Source organism: Scyliorhinus canicula, chromosome 26 (genome assembly GCF_902713615.1).
Source record: "Scyliorhinus canicula chromosome 26, sScyCan1.1, whole genome shotgun sequence".
NCBI classification, from domain to species: Eukaryota; Metazoa; Chordata; class Chondrichthyes; order Carcharhiniformes; family Scyliorhinidae; genus Scyliorhinus; species Scyliorhinus canicula.
In genome coordinates, this window is record NC_052171.1 from 10,687,230 (window position 1) to 10,709,175 (window position 21,946).

At 52.9% G+C, this 21,946-nt stretch overlaps 1 protein-coding gene across 1 annotated transcript in view; it reads left to right on the plus strand.

Annotated features, from left to right (window-relative positions):
- The window catches only part of ggcx (gamma-glutamyl carboxylase), a 41,724-nt gene that overhangs the window by 3,582 nt on the left and 16,196 nt on the right, over positions 1 to 21,946 (plus strand). Inside the window, exons 3-7 of the mRNA XM_038785507.1 lie at positions 8,834 to 8,992; positions 11,371 to 11,536; positions 15,536 to 15,614; positions 17,346 to 17,452; positions 19,884 to 20,047. Coding sequence (XP_038641435.1) covers positions 8,834 to 8,992; positions 11,371 to 11,536; positions 15,536 to 15,614; positions 17,346 to 17,452; positions 19,884 to 20,047 — 675 coding nt within the window. The remainder of the gene's footprint in view (positions 1 to 8,833; positions 8,993 to 11,370; positions 11,537 to 15,535; positions 15,615 to 17,345; positions 17,453 to 19,883; positions 20,048 to 21,946) is intronic.

Consider the following 21,946-nt stretch of genomic DNA (forward strand, 5'->3'; position numbering starts at 1 on the left):
GCTTTAGGGAGGGATGTGAGGGTTCCTCGAGTGGGAGATTTTGGAGAAGGTGAGGTTGGAGACGCTGGAGTTGGAAGGAGGTGGAGGGGGGAGATTTGAACGAGGTGTACAAGTTTGCGACAGGTTTGGATAAGGTCGTCAGAGGGAAGCTGTTCCCGTTTGCTGATGGTACAAGGACCCCGGGGCGGGGTGGGGGGAACTGTGAGGAAGAACATTTTTACCCAGCGGGTAGTAATGAGCTGGAATCCGCTGTCGAAGAGGACGATGGATGATTTCCAAAGAAAATTGGATGGACAATTGTGGGTTGCACGTTTGAAGCGTTACGAGCATAGAGGGTGGAAGTGGGACTACGTTGCAGAGAGCTAGCATGGACCCGATGGAATGAATGGCCTCCTGGACTGCAATGTTCTATGTTGGATGACTCCGTGGTAAAGTGTGCAACCTAATGGATTATTCATTTTTTAACCCAGAATAAAAAAATGTCGCATTTCATTTTTTAAAATAGTTTTTCTTTTCCACGTCAATGCGCTCTAACTGGAAAAGGAGCGTGTCCCAGGCAATCCCTGGTCTGTGATGTTAACCCTTTGAGCCAGGAAGGGAGAAAATAAAGAATGAGTTTCCAGTTCTACCCAGTGACCATGTCTGACTGATCTCACCGATCAACACACACACAAACATACAGAGAAAATAGCAGCAGGAGGAGGCCATTTGGCCCTTCTAGCCTGCTCCGCCAATCATTATGATCATGGCTGATCATCAAGTTCAATACCCTGATCCCGCTTCCCCCCCCCCCCCCCCCCAATATCCCTTTAGCCCCCAAGAGCGATATCTAATTCCTTCGTGAAATTAGACGTTTTGGCCTCAACTACTTTCTGTGGGAGTGAATTCCACAGATTCACCACACTCTGGGTGAAGAAATTTCTCCTCACCTCAGTCCTAAAAGGTTTACCCCTTATCCTCAAACTCTGACCCCTAGTTCTGGACTCCCCCCACCATCGGGAACATTCTTTCTGAATCTACCCTGTCCAATCTTCTCTCGCTCTTCTAGACTCCAATGAATGTAATCCTAACCGCCTCGTATGACAGTCCCGCCATCCCAGGAATCAGCCTGGTAAACCTTCGCTGCCCTCCCTCCATCGCAAGAACATCCTCAATAAGGGCCGGCTTGAACCTCTGGTTGACGTGGCGGCGAAACTCTGCAACAGGCTGTGGAGAAAATTGACTAGGCCTCAGCTGACAGCAGGGGTGCTGGAGTAGTGGGTGCGGGGCAGGTGGGGCAATGTTGGTTTCTAGTGGCTCCCTGTATGAGCCTAGCCTGGTTGGATGTCACCTGGCTACCCCCTAACCCAGGGGTCCGCAACCTGTAGCTTCCGGGCATCATGTGACTTTTGAAACATCCAATTTGCACCTCCCAACTTTTCCCAGTTGAATCGCATTGACATGGAAAAAAAACTATTAAAAAAAATGAAGCGAGGGCTATTTTTTATTGGAACGTAAAACATACAGTGCAGAAGGAGGCCATTCGGCCCATCGAGTCTGCACCGACCCACTTAAGCCCTCACTTCCACCCTATCCCCGTAACCCAATAACCCCTCCTAACCTTTTTGGACACTGAGGGCAATTTATCACGGCCAATCCACCTAACCTGCACATCTTTGGACTGTGGGAGGAAACCGGAGCACCCGGAGGAAACCCACGCAGACACGGGGAGAACGTGCAGACTCCGCACAGACAGTGACTCAAGCCGGGAATCGAACCTGGAACCCTGGAGCTGTGAAGCCACAGTGCTAACCACTATGCCACCGTGCTGCCCAAAAAAACTATATTATTGTGGGTTAAAAAGTTAATATGTTGCTCTTTAAGGCTTGAAATGATTATTTTCACAAAAACAGCATTGTGCTCCAAGTTAATCAGTTCCAATGGTTATAGATAAGGACTTTAATTTTGAACAACAGGGTTTAGGAAAACAATTTTGGTAGTTTTAATGTAGCAGGGATTATACATTATTCTGAACGCGTTTTGATGACGAGGCTCAATAGCTGATACATTTATCGTAACTCGACGCACCTTGGGCAGCATGGTGGCGCAGTGGTTAGCACTGCTGCCTCACGGCGCCGAGGACCCGGGTTCAATCCCGGCCCCGGGTCACCGTCCGTGTGGAGTTTGCACATTCTCCCCCGTGTCTGCGTGTGTCTCACCCCCCACCCCACAACCCAAAGATGTGCCGGGTAGGTGGATTGGCCACGCTAAATTGCCCCTTAATTGGGGACCAAAACAGAATTGGGTACTCTAAATTTAAAAAAAACTCTACGCACCTTAAGTTGAAGGTTGTTTTAAAGCTAACTTTACTGGCAAAATTATAGTAAAAAATAAAAAAAAGTGTGACAATTCAGCATTTTATAGAATCGGGTCCCTACAGTGCTGATGAAGGCCATTCGGCCCATCGAGTCTGTACCGACCCTCTGAAAGAGCGCCCTAACTAAGCCCACTCCCCCGCCCTATCTCCGTAACGCCATTACTCCACCTTAGCTGCACATCTTTGGACTGTGGGAGGATACCGGAGCGCCCGGAGGAAACCCACGCAGACACGGGGGAGGTACGGGCAAACTCCGCGCAGCGGGCGGTCAGGATCTGGAGAGGGTTGCCTGAGTGTGAGGTAGAGGCAGGTCTGGGCGAGGCTATCGAAAGAGAGCAATGGGCGAGGGTGTGGGCCGAGGTGAGTTACTTTTGCTGAGGATCTGACAACGCAGTGGGCCCAGCAAACAAAAAAATGTTTCTCTTTTGACTCCAATTGACTTTTGCGGGTCCCCTGCTTCAAACAAGGCCGTGCATTCCAGTTAAATGTCGGTGCCGTGACCACTCCCAATTCATTAAAAAAGCTAACATACACAGATTTGTTCTTTCCACTGCTAATCCAGCCCAGATTTCCTGTGAAGTTCAAAGCGATCATGTACCTCGCTCGTAACTTTGGGGGGGGGCGAGATAATTGAACGCACATGGACGGCTACCCTTAACGAGGGCTGAATCACCATCCACCAGGCCGTCACCTCTGTGCTGTGCGCGTGGCATGTTTTCTGGTTCTAGTTACGATATGCGGAGCTGGTTAGAACTTTTTTCAACGATCTTACTAACACACATAAGATCCCGAGGGAGCGTGATAGGGTGGACGCCCAAGAGGATGTTTTCCCTCGTTGGGGAGACGAGAAATAGGGGGACACGGGTTAAGAACAAGAGGTCACCCTCGGCACAGTGGTTAGCTCTGTTGCCTCACAGCTCCAGCACCCTCGGTTCGCAGTGTTGAAGTAAGCCTACTTGTGACACTAAGGAAGATTATCTCTAGCGTTAAGGTAGAGATGAGGAGATTGAATTTTTCTCTGAGGGTTGGTAATCGATGGAATCCAAGCGATCAGCGAGGCTGAGATTCATTCAAGGCAGATCTCTGATAGACACGGCAGTCTAGGATTATTGAGGAGGGGTGGGGGCGTGGGTGGGTGGGGAGGGGGAGCGCAGCGAGCAACCCCATTATGTCCCTCACAGATGAGCCTGGGTCCGAAATGCGCAGCAAAAAAAAAAATCATCTGCGTACAGAGATACCCTGTGCTCCACCCCCACCTCACTATCCCACTCAGCGCAACAATAATAATCGCTTGTTGTCACGGGTAGGCTTGAAATGAAGTTACCGTGAAAAGCCCCTAGTCGCCACATTCCGGCGCCTGTTCGGGGAGGCCGGTACGGGAATTGAACCCGCGCTGCTGGCCTTGTTCTGCATTACAAGCCAGCTGTTTCGCCCACTGTGCTAAACCAACCCCAGGTAAAGGGATGGCCGGCTTCCTGCGAGCCGGAATAGCCAACGGGGACAGAAGGGGGCAAATGGGCCTTTCTCATTCCCGGAATAGCGGGAAGTTCTCCGACCGCGTGTCATTCGTCCGCACACGAGCTGTCGGAGCCTGCTCCAGCAATTTTACCCAAGCCACAAACTTGGGCCCAATTCCAAACTTCTCCAGTGCCACCGCAAACAGATACCTCCACTCCACTCTTGCCGAACGCCTTCTCCGTATCCAACGCCACCGCCACCTCTAACCCCCTCCCCTGTGCCGGAGAAAGCTCCGCATTCTGCAGCCGTCGCAAGTTCGACAACAACTGACGGCCCTTGACAAACCCCGTCTGATCCTCCCCACCACCTTGGGAAGAGACTCCTCCAGCCTCACTGCCCACACCTTCGCCAGCATCTTGACATCCACATTCAGTAGAGAAATGGGCCTGTACGACCCACACTGCACCAGGTCCTTATCCTGTTTCAGTAACAATGAAATGGATGCCTCATTTTGTCCGGCAGCGCCCCTTTACCATCGCATCCTCAAACATGTCCCCATCAGCATCGCCAACTTATCCTTAAACTTCTTATTAAACTCCACCGGGAACCCATCCGGCCCCGGTGCCTTACCCAACTGAACCTTCCCTCCACTTCCTCCAATCCTAATGACTCCTCTAACCCGGCTCTCTCCTCCTCTCCCACCTCCGGCCACTCCAATTGGTCCAGGAACTCCCTCATCTTCGACTTGTATAAACCCCGATAAAATTCCTCAAACCCCTTATTCACCTGTTCCGGAGCCACCACCATCCCTCCCTTTCATAGAATTTACAGTGCAGAAGGAGGCCATTCGGCCCATCGAGTCTGCACCGGCTCTTGGAAAGAGCGCCCTACCCAAGGTCAACGCCTCCACCCTATCCCCATAACCCAGTAACCCCACCCAACACTAAGGGCAATTTTGGACACTAAGGGGCAATTTATCACGGCCAATCCACCTAACCTGCACATCTTTGGACTGTGGGAGGAAACCGGAGCACCCGGAGGAAACCCACGCACACACGGGGAGGATGTGCAGACTCCGCACAGACAGTGACCCAAGCCGGAATCGAACCGGGCACCCTGGAGCTGTGAAGCGATTGTGCTATCCACAATGCTACCGTGCTGCCTCGATCCATCCCTAATCTGCACCGCCTGCTACTCCTTCCTCCTCACCAAAAGCCCCGGCTCCGGATCCCCCATGTATCTTCCATCCACCTCCAAAATCTCCTCCAGTGCCTCCCCTACCCACCTTCATCTTGAATGCGATGACCTCCCCCCTCACTACCACCTTCAATGCCTCCTAAACCCCCTGACAATGAGCCCTCCCCATTTCGATTGAAGTCCACGTACTCCTCCATCACCCTCCCCACCTTGATGTGAAGTTTTGGGTCTGCCAACAAGCCCACATCCGGCCTCCATGCCTTCCCCAGGACCTCATCCAGCCAGTGCAGCGCGTGATCCGATATCCGCTCACCGGGTACTCCTCCTTCTTTACCCCTGCCAGCCACGCCTTCCCTACCATAAAGCACAAAGAACAAAGAAAAGGACAGCACAGGAACAGGCCCTTCGGCCCTCCAAGCCTGCGCCGACCATGCTGCCCGTCTAAACTAAAATCTACACTTCCTGGGTCCGTATCCCTCCATTCCCATCCTATTCATGTATTTGTCAAGATGCCCCTTAAATGTCACTATCGTCCCTGCTTCCACCACCTCCTCCGGCAGCGAGTTCCTGGCACCCACTACCCTCTGTGTAAAAAAACTTACCTCGTACATCTCCTCCAAACCTTGCCCCTCGCACCTTAAACCTATGCCCCCTAACAATTGACCCCTCTACCCTGGGGAAAAGCCTCTGACTATCCACTCTGTCGATGCCCCTCATAATTTTGTAGACCTCTATCAGGTCGCCCCCTCAACCTCCTTCGTTCCAGTGAGAACAAACCGAGTTTATTCAACCGCTCCTCATAGCTAATGCCCTCCATACCAGGTAACATCCTGGTAAATCTCTTCTGCACCCTCTCTAAAGCCTCCACATCCTTCTGGTAGTGTGGCGACCAGAATTGAACACTATACTCCCAAGTGTGGCCTAACTAAGGTTTTTACATATAGAATTTACAGTGCAGAAGGAGGCCATTCGGCCCATCGAGTCTGCACCGGCTCTTGGAAAGAGCACCCTACCCCCTACCCAAGGTCAACACCTCCACCCTATCCCCATACCTCAGTAACCCCACCCAACACTAAGGGCAATTTTGGACACTAAGGGCAATTTATCACGGCCAATCCACCTAACCTGCACATCTTTGGACTGTGGGAGGAAACCGGAGCACCCGGAGGAAACCCACGCACACACGGGGAGGATGTGCAGACTCCGCACAGACAGTGACCCAAGCGGGGAATCGAACCTGGGACCCTGGAGCTGTGAAGCGATTGTGCTATCCACAATGCTACCGTGCTGCCCTATACAGCTGCAACCTGACTTGCCAATTTGTATACTCAATGCCTCCTTATTTACCCCGCCCAGCAACGCCTTTCTTACCACAAGACACCCTAGGGCAGCACGGTAGCATTGTGGATGGAAGATACATGGGGGATCCGGAGCCGGATTGGTGAGGAGGAAGGAGTAGCAGGCGGTGCAGATTAGGGATGGATCGAGGCAGCACGGTAGCATTGTGGATGCTCTGGTTTCCTCCCACAGTCCAAAGATGTGCAGGTTAGGTGGATTGACCATGATCAATTGCCCTTAGTATCCAAAATTGCCCTTAGTGTTGGGTGGGGTTACTGGGTTTTGGGGATAGGGTGGAGGTGCTGACCTCAGGTGGGGTGCTCTTTCCAAAAAGCCGGTGCAGACTCGAAGGGCCGAGTGGCCTCCTTCTGCACTGTAAATTCTATGTCATTATGCACTGAGGAGAAAAACGAATATTCCCTGTCCCGTCAATGCAAAAACCTCCAGGATTCCGGTACGAGGATTTCTGAGCTTCGGAATTCCCTCCACTGTCTTCCCCAAGTTTTTCCGGGCCGGACAAGCTCAATGAGGGGAGTCCGCATTGCTTGCAAATGAATGTTAATCCACATTTGCTCCCTTTCTCCACCATGGAAGCTTTGACCCTTGTGGCTTGTGTGATCCTCGGCTGCGGGAAATTGAACCGTGGAGGCGGGGGCATCGTGGTATTGTCACTGGACTAGTAAACCAGGAGACCCAGGTTGATGCTCTGGGGACCCAGGTTCAAATCCCACCGCCGCAGTTGGTGAAATTTGAACGCAACAAAAATGGAAGTCTAAAGATGACCATTGTCGATGTCGTAAAAACCCATCTGGTTCACTAAAGTCCTTCAGGGAAGGAAATCTGCCGTCCTTACCCGGTCTGGCCTACTCGTGACTCCAGACCCACACAGCGATGTGGTTGACTCTTAACTGCCCCCTAGAGGGCAATTAGGGATGGGCAATAAATGTTAGCGCAGCCTGCGACGCCCTATTCCTATGAATAAATAAAGATTCGACCTTTACCGATGGTTTGCGATCAGTAACTCTCATACAGAAATGGCAAGTGGAGCTTAATCTAGGCAAATGTGAGGTAATTCATTTTCGAAGGTCTGACACACAGAGGGGAAATATATCGGAACTGGCAAAACTCTGAGGAATATAGAAAGTCGGAGAGATCTGGGCGTGCAGGTCCACAGATCTTTGAAGGTGGCAGCACAAGTGGACAAGTTAGTCAAGAAAGCAGACGGAATGCTTGTCTTCATTGGACGGGGCATCGAGTATAAAAACTGGCAAGTCGTGCTGCAGTTGGATAGAACCTTGTGAAGGCCGCGCTTGGGAATATTGCGCACAATTCTGGTCGCCACGCTCCCAGAAGGATGTGGAGGCTTTGGAGAGGGTGCAGAGGAGGTTTACCAGGATGTTGCCTGGTCTGGAGGGTGTTAGCTATGGGGAGAGGCTGAATAGACTCGGACTGTTTTCATTAGAAAGGCGGAGGTTGAGGGGCGACCTGATAGAGGCCTACAAGATTATGAGGGACATGGATAGAGTGGATGGGCAGGCACTCTTTCCCAGGGTGGAGGGGTCAGTCACCAGGGGGCATAGGTTTAAGGTCCGTGGGGCAAAGTTTAGAGGAGATGTAGGAGGCAGGTTTTTTACACAGAGGGTGGTGAGTGACTGGAATGCGTTGCCAGGGGAGGATGTGGAAGTAGATACATTAACGGCGTTCAAAAGGCATCTCGACAAACACATGGATAGGATGGGTATAGAGCAGGGGTGGGCAAACTTTTCCGTGCAAGGGCCACATTCAGAAATTCACAATTTTAAAGGGCCGCATAGTATTAATAGTCCCGGTTGTAACCAATTAGCGTGCGGCATATACCTCAGCGCTTCCCCCGGCGGCATCCTGCCTTTAGCCCTCTTTATCTCTACTTTTCAAAAATGGCGCTTCACCCGGTTATGATTCTGGGCGCCTCATATAGAACATAGAACAGTACAGCACAGAACAGGCCCTTCGGCTCTCGATGTTGTGCCGAGCAATGATCACCCTACTCAAGTCAACGTATCCACCCTATGCCAGTAACCCAACAGCCCCCCACATTAACCTTATAAAAAAAATAAAAAAATAAAAAATTAAAAAAAAAAATTTTTTTTTTTTGTGACTTGATCTTGGTGGGCCGCATAAAGACCTTTGGCGGGCCGCATTTTTCCCACCCCTGGTATAGAGGGATACGGCACAAGGAAGGGCTGAGGGGTTTGGCCAATGTTGGTATCATGGCCGGCAGAGGCTTGGAGGGCCGAAGGGCCTGTTCCTGCAATTGTTCTTCGTTCATTAGTTGTTCTTTGTCGCCCCCCTCTCAATGATTTTATTGGGTATTTCAAAGAGCTGGCACACCTGCGATGGCCTGAATGGCCTCATTTTGAGTTGTATGCGGCAGGATTTTCTTCTCCAACCTTTCTCTCCCTTTTCTCTGTCCCCCCCCGCCCCCCCCCCGCCCCAAACTTGCAGGTTTATTGATGACCATTGACATTCCACAAGAGCGGGGCTTGAGTTCGCTGGATTTCCAGTACTACGATGAGCTGGTGGTCTGTCGCTTTCCTCTCTTCAATTTCCTGCAGCCTTTCCCCTTGGACTGGATGTACGTGGTCTTTGTCATCATGTGGTTGGGTGAGTCTGTGGTCTCCGGTCCCTCATTTAGATCGGCCCGGAAACCCGGTTACACGGGACAGATTGGAGAGGGCCGGGAAGTTCCCCTTGGAGAAGAGGAGGGTTGGGGAGGAGGCTTGATCGAGGCGGTCAAAATCGCCAGGGGGGGTTCTGGGACAGAGCCGATAGCGAGCGAGACTGCTCCCGTGGGCGGAAGGGTTGAGATTAAGAGGGGAACATAGACGTAAAGTGATTTGTAGCAGAAGTGACTGAGGAGGGGCTGGCACCGGGGCCACGTGGAACACAATCCATTCCAACGGGAAACGGTGTGCGATTCGCCGGGTCCGTGATTGACACTCGGGAGGCTGACAAGCTGCAGCCGCAGAAACACATTACCCTCCCCACCCACACTCATCCCAGCCGCACACACACATTACCCTCCCCCCACACACTCATCCCAGCCGCACACACACATTACCCTCCCCCCACACACTCATCCCAGCCGCACACACACATTACACTCCCCACACACACTCATCCCAGCCACACACACACATTACACTCCCCACACACACTCATCCCAGCCCCACACATACATTACGCTCCCCACACACACTCATCCCAGCCACACACACACATTACACTCCCCACACACACTCATCCCAGCCGCACACACACATTACACCCCCCACACACACTCATCCCAGCCGCACACACACATTACACTCCCCACACACACTCATCCCAGCCTCACACACACATTACCCTCCCCACCCACACTCATCCCAGCCACACACACACATTACACTCCCCACACACACTCATCCCAGCTGCACAAACACATTACCCTCCCCACCCACACTCATCCCAGCCACACACACATTACACTCCCCACACACACTCATCCCAGCCGCACACACACATTACACTCCCCACACACACTCATCCCAGCCGCACACACACATTGCACTCCCCACACACACTCATCCCAGCCTCACACACACATTACACTCCCCACACACACTCATCCCAGCCCCACACACATTACACTCCCCACACACACTCATCCCAGCCGCACATACACATTACACTCCCCACACACACTCACCCCAGCCGCACACACACATTACACTCCCCACACACACTCGTCCCAGCCGCGCGCACACATTACACTCCCCCCACACACTCATCCCAGCCACACACACACATTACACTCCCCACACACACTCATCCCAGCCCCACACACACATACACTCCCCACACACACTCATTCCAGCCGCACACACACATTACCCTCCCCACACACACTCATCCCAGCCTCACACACACATTACACTCCCCACACACACTCACCCCAGCCGCACACACACATTACACTCCCCACACACACTCATCCCAGCCGCACACACACATTACACTCCCCACACACACTCATCCCAGCCGCACACACACATTACACTCCCCACACACACTCATCCCAGCCTCACACACACATTACACTCCCCACACGCACTCATCCCAGCCCCACACACACATTACACTCCCCACACACACTCATCCCAGCCACACACACATTACACTCCCCACACACACTCATCCCAGCCTCACACACACATTACACTCCCCACACACACTCATCCCAGCCGCACACACACATTACCCTCCCCACACACACTCATCCCAGCCTCACACACATTACACTCCCCACACACACTCATCCCAGCCCCACACACACATTACACTCCCCACACACACTCATCCCAGCCGCACAAACACATTACACTCCCCACACACACTCATCCCAGCCTCACACACACATTACACTCCCCACACACACTCATCCCAGCCTCACACACACATTACACTCCCCACACACACTCATCCCAGCCTCACACACACATTACACTCCCCACACACACTCATCCCAGCCTCACACACACATTACACTCCCCACACACACTCATCCCAGCCGCACACACACATTACACTCCCCACACACACTCATCCCAGCCCCACACACATTACACTCCCCACACACACTCATCCCAGCCTCACACACACATTACACTCCCCACACACACTCATCCCAGCCCCACACACATTACACTCCCCACACACACTCATCCCAGCCTCACACACACATTACACTCCCCGCACACACTCATCCCAGCCGCACACACACATTACACTCCCCACACACCCTCATCCCAGCCAACAAGATGGCACAGGTTGCCCTGGAGCGCGCCCATACAGCTGATGGGTCGGCTGGGGTCAGAGGGCACCGAGGGGGAGTGCTGTGGCGGACACCCATACGACCTGTGGCCACCTGCGCCACCGTGCCGCCCGTTTCTAACTCGGTTAACATTTCAGCACCTGCCTCTCCCTCTTTCTCTTTCCAGGGGCCGTCGGCATAATGCTGGGATGTTTCTATCGCCTCTCCTGCCTGATGTTTCTCATCCCTTACTGGTACAATTTCTTCCTGGATAAGACTGCCTGGAACAACCACTCGTACCTGTACGGTCTCATTGGTTTCCAGCTCAGCTTGATGGATGCCAACAGATACTGGTATGCAACTCCGGTGTTGCTCGTTACGCTTTTCCTTAATTTGCTCTGTTTTAATTACCTTTGCTCAAGAGTCGCCAGGTATCTTTCTGATACCACCACAGGGTTCAAAGCCGAATACTGATCAACGGCTCGATACACCAGTTAGTCAGTTTGAAATCAATACACATTTATTTACACACACAGTCAATTATTACTCATGCACAAACTCTACTCACTAAACTACAACTGCTACTAAAAGCCTATACTTAGCTTCGGGCGCCCACTCAGTCAGAGGGACAATGGCCGTTGTCCGGTTCTGATACTGCTGGCTTCGAACTGGTATAGAATAGTAGCTAGGAGCGCCTATCTCGTGGCGTGCGATGACCTTAGACTTCCTTGGCTGGTGCTTGGCGGTCCTCTCATCGCTGAGAGCCAAGGCCAAGAAGAAGAGAGCGATCTGTCTTGGGGGCTCCTCTTTATACCCCAAAGGGTTTCTCGCCCTTCTGGGCGGTTCCTGAACTTGGCCCCAATTAATTGGACCATGTCCCAATCGTTTGTATCGATTCTCTCCAATAAAGGGGTCGTTCCTCGATCACTGGGCGGGTCCTAGGTGATCGTTCGTCTGCCTTTGTTTTAGTCTCCACTGGCGCCGGGGAGTCTGCCCTGGTACCGATTGCTTAAATGTTTCTCTTTTGTCCCTGGAGATAGCTCATTACTATGCTAATGGCTTGTAGTATCAGTTCTGTCTGGGAGCTGCAAGCTCCAATCCACAGGCAAACCTTGCACCTGCTTGTTTTCCTAGCACTGTCCAAATTTTCCCTGTACTCGGGACGTGGCCACCCCAGGCGGGTACACCGGGCAAATGCCACCCACTGGCTTGACGGAGATTGAAGGGGAGATGGGGCTCCCGGGCACCCCCTTTCCTGCCGTGCGCTTTCTGTTTGTCCCCGCCCTCTATTACCGGGGCTCCGTCTTGAGAGATCCCTCCCTGGCCTGACTCAACGAAACCCAGCACCACGAATTGCGGCTGCGAGGGGCGGCAGGGTGGCGCATTGGTTAGCACTGCTGCCTCACGGGCGCCGAGGACCCGGGTTCGATCCCGGCCCCGGGTCACTGCCCGTGTGGAGTTTGCACATTCTCCCCGTGTCTGCGTGGGTCTCACCCTCACAACCCAAAGCTGTGCCGGTTAGGTGGATTGGCCAGGCTAAATTGCCCCTTAATTGGAAAAAAATGAATTGGGTACTCTAAATTTAAATGAAAATAAGATTGCGACCGCCCAATCTTTGATTGTCACTTGGCTGTACATAACTTGAATATCTGTTACGAGCGACATTTTTGCTGAAGTGTTTTTCGTTCTCCCTCGCAAGGACAAAGACAAAAATGCCAAATTTCAAACGCTTACAACAATTTATACCTCAGGAGTTGTTTTGAAAATCTAGTATCATAGAACAGAATCCCGACAGTGCAGATTCGGCCATTTGGCACCTCAAGTCAGACAGGCCGGAATCAAACCCAGGTCCTTGGAGCCGTGAGGCAGCGGTGCTAACCACTGTGCCACCCTGGCCACCCATTAGTCTAGTCTGATTGGCCAAGGCGTTGCCATGGAGATAGCAATGAGGAACTAGAGGCTCGCCAAGTGTAGTCAACACTCTTGTCTCCTGTCGTATAAATTGTGACTGTTTGAAATTTGGTATTCTTGTATCTGTCCCGATGGGAAGCTTCAACAACCTCTCGCTTTTCAGCAATATTCGTCTTTGATTATTGTATTTGGCGATTCATTGTTTTTTTTAAATTGAGGGGCAATTTAGCGTGGCCAATCCACCTACCCTGCACTTCTTTGGGTTGTGTGGGGGTGAGGCACACGCAGACACGGGGAGAATGTGCAAACTCCACACGGACAGTGACCCGGGATCGAACCCGGGTCCTCGGCGCCGTGAGGCAGCAGTGCTAACCCACTGTGTCCCCTCTAAACCTGAGCTCACCTAATACGCTACTGCCCCGGGTCTTAACTCACAGCAAGTCCCGATCATCCATCACCCCCCCCGTGCCTACATTTCATAGATTTCATAGAATTTACAGTGCCGAAGGAGGCCATTCAGCCCATCGAGTCTGCACCGGCTCCTGGAAAGAGCACCCTACCCAAGCCCACACCTCCACCCTATCCCCATAACCCAGTAACCCCACCCAACACTAAGGGCAATTTGGACCCTAAGGGCAATTTTAACGCGGCCAAACCACCCAACCTGCACATCTTTGGACTGTGGGAGGAAACCGGAGCACCCGGAGGAAACCCACGCAGACACGGGGAGAACGTGCAGACTCCACACAGACATTTGCACTCGATTAGGTTAGGTGGATTGGCCGTGATAAATTGCCCTTAGTGTCCAAAATTGCCCTTAGTGTTGGGTGGGGTTACTGGGTTATGGGGATAGGGTGGAGGTGTGGACCTTGGGTAGGGTGCTCTTTCCAGGAGCCGGTGCAGACTCGATGGGCCGAATGGCCTCCTTCTGCACTGTAAATTCTATGATCTATGATTAAGTAATGTAGCGATTTAAAAATTCTCATACTTCTTTTGAAGTACCTCCATGGTCTTCAGCCTCCCTACCTCTGCAATCTTCTCCAGCCCTCCGAGATCTCTGCCTGCCTCTAACTATCCGGGATGTCGCGCCTCACCTGATTTTTAATTGTTCCGCCATTGGTGTCCTTGCCTTTAGCTGGGTGGGACTCTTGAGTTCTGGAATTCTCTCCCTAAGCCTGTCCCGCCACCTCACTTTTCCCCATTTTAGACATTCAGGCCTACCTCATAGGCCGAGCGTTCGGTCACCTGACCTAATATCTCCTTCAGTGGCTCGGTGTGAAATTTCTCCCTCTTCGGAAGCTCCGGAGAAGCATCTCGTTGATGGATAAGGTTCTTTCGCTCGCAGGGTCAGAGGGCAAAGAACATCGAATTTACAGAGCAGAAGGAGGCCATTTTGGCCCATCGAGTCTGCACCGGCCCCAGGAAAGAGTACCTCGGGTATCGATGGAAGGATCATGTCCGAAGATGCAGTATGGGTGGAGGGGGTTACGGTCAAGTGGGAGGAGGAGGTGGAAGATGGGGTGTTGAGTCAGGCCCTACGGAGGGAGAACGCCACGCCCTCGTGTGTGTGAGGCTTGGTTTAATAGGGCTTAAAAGACTATAGGGCTCATTGGAATAGATCCAGGTTTTATGCGGGAGTGGGGGACGTGTTGTTGGCAGGGTCTGACCAGCCATGTTCTGGTCGCCTTCTAAGTTCGTGGGGATTCTGGGACTCCGTCGTTAGCACCATGTTGGCGATTCTGAAAACCAAACGGGAGCCCTGTCCCGTATTTGGGTGTCAAACGTGCCCGGGCTGCAGATGGGCCCGGGGGCCTACATCCTCGCTGACTGCTCGGAGGCAAGTGCTCACGGGATTGGGGTCAGCGTCTCTACCCTGTGCCTCGGTGTGGCTGGGGGATCTGATGGAGGCCTTGAGAAAGTCAAGATTAGGGCAGCAACGGCGGCACAGTTGGTCGACACCGCTGCCTCGCAGCTCCAGGGTCCCAGGTTCGATTCCCGGCTTGGGTGACTGTCTGCCCGTGTCTCCCCCGAGCCTCTCCCGCGGGTTTCCTCCGGGTGCTCCGGTTTCCTCCCTCAGTCCAAAGATGGTCAGGTGGATTGGCCGTGCTAAATTGTGTCCGAAAGGTGAGGTGGGGTTACAGGGATAGGGCGGAGGCGTGGGGCTTAGGTAGGGGGCTCTTTCCGAGGGCCGGTGCAGACTCGATGGGCCGAATGGCCTCCTTCTGCACTGTTGGGATTCTACACCATGAGGAGGGGGGGAGGCAATTGAGGAGTTCTATCAAAGATGGCAGCTGTTTATTTGCTTGTGGGGGGGGGGGGACAGTGGGTTGGAGGGCGTCACTTTTTCAATGGGGGGGGGGATGGGTGGGCGTGTTGTTTGGGTGTCATGTGTAAAATGGAAAATGACATGAATTCAAAAAAAAACTTGAATCTGTGTTTAGGTCCGTCGATGGACTGCGGACACGGAGGAAGAGGAATGCTCAGGTGCCGTTGTGGAATTACACTGTGCTGAGGACGCAGGTTAGAAATGCGCCGTGCGTCTCCCCACCCCCCCCCCCCCCGCGTATTTGTCCCTCACGTCGCGCGGTTCCCCTCCCCCCCCCCCCCCCCCCGCCCGCCGCTGGGGGTCGCTCCTCAGCTGAAGCCTGAGGCCCCTCTAACCTGGCCTGACGTGGCTGTCATAACCTCCATGAGGACCACGGGGGAACTTTCCTTGATCTCCCCGCGAAACTCTGCCTTCATATTCTATACGGCAGCAGGGTAGCATGGTGGTTAGCACAATTGCTTCACAGCTCCAGGGTCCCAGGTTCGATTCCCGGCTTGGGTCACTGTCTGTGCGGAGTCTGCACGTCCTCCCCGTGTGTGCGTGGGTTTCCTCCGGGTGCTCCGCCGTCCTCCCACAGTTCAAAGATGCGCGGGTTAGGTGGATTGGCCATGCTAAATTGCCCCTCAGTGTCCAAAATTGCCCTTAGTGTTGGGTGGGGTTACTGGGTTATGGGGATAGGGTGGAGGTGTTGACCTTGGGTAGGGTGCTCTTTCCAAGAGCCGGTGCAGACTCGATGGGCCGAATGGCCCCCTTCTGCACTGTAAATTCTATGATAAAGCCCAGGATCATGTGCGCTTTAGTAACCATGCCCCTTAACCATTCCACCATTTGTAATGAGATGTACACATGTAACCCCCCCCCCACAGGTTCCTCCGCATCTACACGCCCTTTTTTTTTATATAAATGTTTTTTGTTGGGATTTGCAACAAAGTATGTTTGCCGTTATGTACACAGGATATGTAGAATTGTACTTTTAACTGTATCCATTGTCAGCATGGAGGGACAGTGGTTAATCTTTAATGATCTTTATTAGTGTCACATTAGGCTGATATTAACACTGCAATGAAGTTACTGTGAAAAGCCCCTAGTCCCCACACTCCGGCACCTGTTCGGGTACACGGAGGGAGAATTCAGAATGTCCAATTCACCTAACAAGCACATCTTTCGGGGACTTGTGGGAGGAAACCGGAGCACCCGGAGGAAACCCACGCAGACACGGGGGGAGAACGTGCAAACCCCACACACAGACAGTGACCCAAGCCGGGAATCGAACTTGGGACCCTGTGCTACCATGGTTAGCACTGCTGCCTCACCGCGCCGGAGACCTGGATTCAATTCCGGCCTGGGGTGACTGTGCGGAGTCTGCACGTTCTCCCCCGTGCCTGCGTGGGTTCCCTCCGGGTGCTCCGGTTTCCTCCCACAAGTCCCAAGATCTGCAGGTTAGGTGGTTTGGCCGTGATCGATTGCCCCTTAGTTTGCAAAAAGGTTAGGTGGGGGCCTGGGGTAGGGCGGGGGAATGGGCTTGGGTTAGGGTGCTCTTTCAGAGGGTCGGCACAGACAAGACGGGCCAAATGGCCTCCGTCTGCTCTGTAGGGAATCTAGGCTTCTATGAATTCTACCATAGTCTCAGCATTTTTGGGGGCGTGACCCCAGTCAAACAGTGCCGCTCACAAAAATTCGGGGCAAGAACGGGGAATTTCTTCCTCAGGGAAAGATTACCCTTCGACTAAAATGGATTGTTTGGTCACTGCAGTTTGTGGGGGCTTGCTGAGTAACGTTTGGCCATCTTTCAGTGCACGTTTGAGTACTCCCTGCATTGTGACTGGCCCCTCTTCTGCACGGACATCTCTGGCGGCCAACGTCACTCTTTCGTGACGTCCCGGTGATGTTGCTGGTCCTTCATTTTCTCCTCCGTTCTCTTTCAGGTCTTCATTGTGTATTTTCTTGCCGGCGTCAAGAAGCTCGATGCAGATTGGGTGGGAGGATACTCCATGGGCCATCTCTCGCGCCATTGGCTGTTTGACCCCTTTAAGTAAGTCGCGCCAAGCCGGGCCTGTCCGACCTTTCCCCTCCAGGGGTCGCCGAGCGAAATTCAGGGCGGTACCCTTTTTGGCCAAACAATCGAGCCAATTTCAGAAAAGGTTGAGGTTTCAAGTCATCGCAAGGAAATGTTGAGTTTGCGGGGCGGCGCGGCGGCGCAGTGGTTAGCACTGCTGCCTCACGGCGCCGAGGACCCGGGTTCGATCCCGGCCCCGGGTCACTGTCCGAGTGGAGTTTGCACATTCTCCCCGTGTTTGCGTGGGTTTCACCCCCACAACCCAAAGATGTGCAGAGTAGGTGGATTGGCCGCTCTAAATTGACCCTCAATTGGAAAAGTTCTTTGCCCTTCACTCGCCCGCCAGCCGTAGGCTCACTGCTCAGCCAATCAGAGGCTCTTTCCTCCCCCCCTCCCGGGCTCGCTAGTCAGCCTATCGGCTGCGAGCAGGGGGGAGAAGCAGATTCTGATTGGGGGGGAGCATCTCCAAGTGGAATCTTGCATTGAAACTCAACTGGTAGACAAGAGGGCCGGGTTCTCCGGTTTGCAGACTTAAGTGCTGATGCCGGCGTGGGAACGGTGGCTTTAAGCCAGGAAAAATGGCGCAAAATCTGCACCGATCCTCCGTCAGGTGGGGAGGGGGTGGGTGGGGGGGGGGGGGGGCTAGCAGCCACCCAGCGTAAAGCGGCTTTACCTGCGGATACGGATGGAGAATTGCCGGGGATGTGGCCGCGTGTGACAGCAGCGGCCTGCAGCAGTTTCGCTGTACAACATGATGCCGGCCGCCAGTAACCCCTCTCGCCACCCCCCCCCCCCCAGCCCACACCAAAGCCCCCCCCCCCCTGCCCGTGGAACGTCCCCCCCCCCCCCCCCCCCCCCACCTCCCTTGACTATGACGGCGGCGCAGGTCACAGTCCGTAGCCGCCACGCCGTGCAGACGGAAAAATAAAAGGATAAGCGATCCACGCCGTCGGGAACTCTGCCCATCCGGGGCGGAGCATCGGGGGAACGGCCCCTCAGGCAAAGAACAGAGTAAAGTACAGCACAGGAACAGGCCCTTCGGCCCTCCAAGCCTGCGCCGACCATGCTGCCCGTCTAAACTAAAATCCTCGACACTTCCGAGGTCCGTATCCCTGTATTCCCATCCTATTCATGTAATTGTCAAGATGCCCCTTGAACGTCACTATGGTCCCTGCTTCCTTCCGAGGCCTTCGAGTACGCGGTTTCCGAGGGGGGGGGGGGGGCGGAGCATCGAAAAAGCGGCACCGCCCCCAATTCCAGGATTCTCCGGCCGAGTGCGATTTCGCCGTCGGCGACTAGAGAATCCCGCCCAGGGATTTTGAAGACTGCCTCGGCGTAAGGGGGTTTTGGGAATGCAGTGAGGCGAAATCTCCTCGATCAGAGAGTTGTGAATCTATGGAATTTTTTTCTTTCCCGAGCTAATTTTGGATGCTCCATCTTTGAATAGAATAATCTTTACTATCGTCACAGGTAGGCATACATTAACGAAAGATTCTTTCCTCACCCCTTCTCCCCTTTGCTTCCCCCTTCCCCTCCCCCCACATGTCCATCTGTCACAGTTTACCCTCTGATAGTTTCTCTGCTGTTTGACCTTTCACATCTTTTGTTCTCTCTGGGGACTGCCATTCGCACTCTGTCCCCTTGGTTTCTGTGGCCATTAGCACCCCGTTTCCCTGGGTTTCTGTGGCTATGACTCGTCTTTCATTCTCACTCCACAGTATAAATATTTCCCACTCTCTGACTGTTAGCTTTAACAAAGGGTCATCTGAACTTGAAACGTTGGCTCTTTTCTCTCCCTACAGATGCTGCCAGACCTGCTGAGATTTTCCAGCATTTTCCCTTTCGTTTCAGATTCCAGCATCCGCAGTAATTTGCTTTTATCCTAGGCTGACATTAACACTGCAAAGAAGTTACTGTGAAAAGCCCCTAGTCGCCACATTCCGGCACCTGTTCGGGTGAACAGAGAGAGAACTCAGAATGTCCAATTCACCCTAACAAGCACGTCTTTCGGGACTTGTGGGAGGAAACCGGAGCACCCGGAGGAAACCCACACAGACACGGGGAGAACGTGCAGACTCCACATAGACAGTGACCCAAGCCGGGAATCGAACCCGGTACCCTGGCGCTGTGAAGCAACAGTGCTAACCACTGTGCTACCGCGCCGCCCATACAGTCGGCATCTTGGTTCCCCAGCGAATTAAGGGATTGAGGAGTGGGTGAGGAATGTGGAGTTGAAGCCCACATTCAGCTATGATCAAATCGACAGGCCATCTGGTCTACCCCTGCTTCCTGTAACATTTGGTGATCTTCATTGTGTGTGTGGACATGGAGAAATCCTTTATTCTCAGTGAGTGGCCCATTCAGAACTCGGTTGTACTTACCTCTCTGTTTTTTCCCCTTTGAATAGGCTGGTGCTGACGGAGGAACTAGTGAATGTGCTGGTCGTACATGGTGGAGGCCTTGTCCTGGACTTGACCGCGGGGTACCTCCTCTTCTTTGACCTCACCCGCCCGTACGCCCTGGTTTTTGTCAGCTACTTCCATTGCATGAACTCCCAGCTCTTCAGCATAGGTAACTACCTCTCCTCGCTTCCCAGGATCCTTCGCAATCTCTTGTTGACACTGAATCTGGGACCTGCCGTAGGCCGCCGCCGCACAGCGCTCCCGTTGCGCCCAGTGGGCACGGCAATTTGGCCAGCGGGAGACAATCTTTGTAACGCAGTAAGTTGTGAGGTTCTGGACTGCCCTGTCTGAGGAGGGTGGTGGAGGAGGGCATTTTATATCGGCGGAGGTATCGAAACTGGCTCCGATTGGAATGAAGAGCTTGTCGTACGAGGAACGGTTGAGGACTCTGGGTCTGTCCTCGTTGGAGTTTAGAAGGATGAGGGGGGATCTTATTGAAACTTACAGGATACTGCGAGGCCTGGATAGAGTGGACGTGGAGAGGATGTTTCCACTTGTAGGAAAAACTAGAATCAGAGGACACCATCTCCGACTAAAGGGACGATCCTTTAAAACAGAGATGAGGAGGAATTTCTTCAGCCAGAGGGTGGTGAATCTGTGGAACTCTTTGACGCAGAAGGCTGTGGAGGCCAAATCACTGAGTGTCTTTAAGACAGAGATAGATAGGTTCTTGATTAATAAGGGGATCAGGGGTTATGGGGAGAAGGCAGGAGAATGGGGATGAGAAAATATCAGCCATGATTGAATGGCGGAGCAGACTCGATGGGCCGAGTGGCCTAGTTGCCTAACTCTGCTCCTATCTCTTATGGACCTATTTTTGGTATCTATGGACGGATTATGTCGTGGCCATGGTATCGGTGGAGGGGGTTCAGGCCAAGTGGGAGGAGGAGTTGGGGCCGGTGTTGGATGATGAATGAGCTCCACATCCTCGTGTGCAAGGCTCGGCTTAATACAACAAGCTCATGGGTTTCTGGTCAGGCCACATTTGGAGTACTGTGTGCCGTTCTGGTCGCCTCATTTTAGGAAGGATGTGGAAGCTTTGGAAAAGGTGCAAAGGAGATTTACCAGGATGTTGCCTGGAATGGAGAGTAGGTCATACGAGGAAAGGTTGAGGGTGCTAGGCCTTTTCTCATTAGAACGGAGAAGGATGAGGGGCGACTTGATAGAGGTTTATAAGATGATCAGGGGAATAGATAGAGTAGACAGCCAGAGACTTTTTCCCCGAGCGGAACAAACCATTACAAAGGGACATAAATGTAAGGTGAATGGTGGAAGATATAGGGGGGATGTCAGAGGTAGGTTCTTTACCCAGAGAGTAGTGGGGGCATGGAATGCACTGCCTGTGGAAGTAGTTGAGTCGGAAACGTTAGGGACCTTCAAGCGGCTATTGGATAGGTACATGGATTAGGCTAGAATAATGGAGTGTAGATTAATTTCTGCTTAAGGGCAGCAGGGTAGCATTGTGGATAGCACAATTGCTTCACAGTTCCAGGGTCCCAGGTTCGATTCCCGGCTGGGTCACTGTCTGTGCGGAGTCTGCACATCCTCCCCGTGTGTGCGTGGGTTTCATCCGGGTGCTCCGGTTTCCTCCCACAGTCCAAAGATGTGCAGGTTGGGTGGATTGGACGCGCTAAATTGCCCTTAGTGTCCGAAATTCTATGATTAACCTAGGACAAAAGTTCGGCACAACATCGTGGGCCGAAGGGCCTGTTCTGTGCTGTATTTCTCTATGTTCTATGTTCTGGGCCTCCTCCTTTGGCACCATATTGGCGATTCTGAAAGTTCAGCTGGAGCCGTGTCCCTTGGCGGCCATATTTGGGGTATCGTACTTGCTGAAGCTGCAGACAGGAGAGGGGTCAATGTCCGGGCGTAATCTCGCTGATTGCTCGGAGCGAGTCCTGATGGGATGGAGGTCGGCTTCTCCCACCCTGTGCCTCAGTGTGACTGGGAAATCTTATTTTAAAATGTTTTTAAAAATAAATTTAGAGCACCCAATTCTTTATTTTTT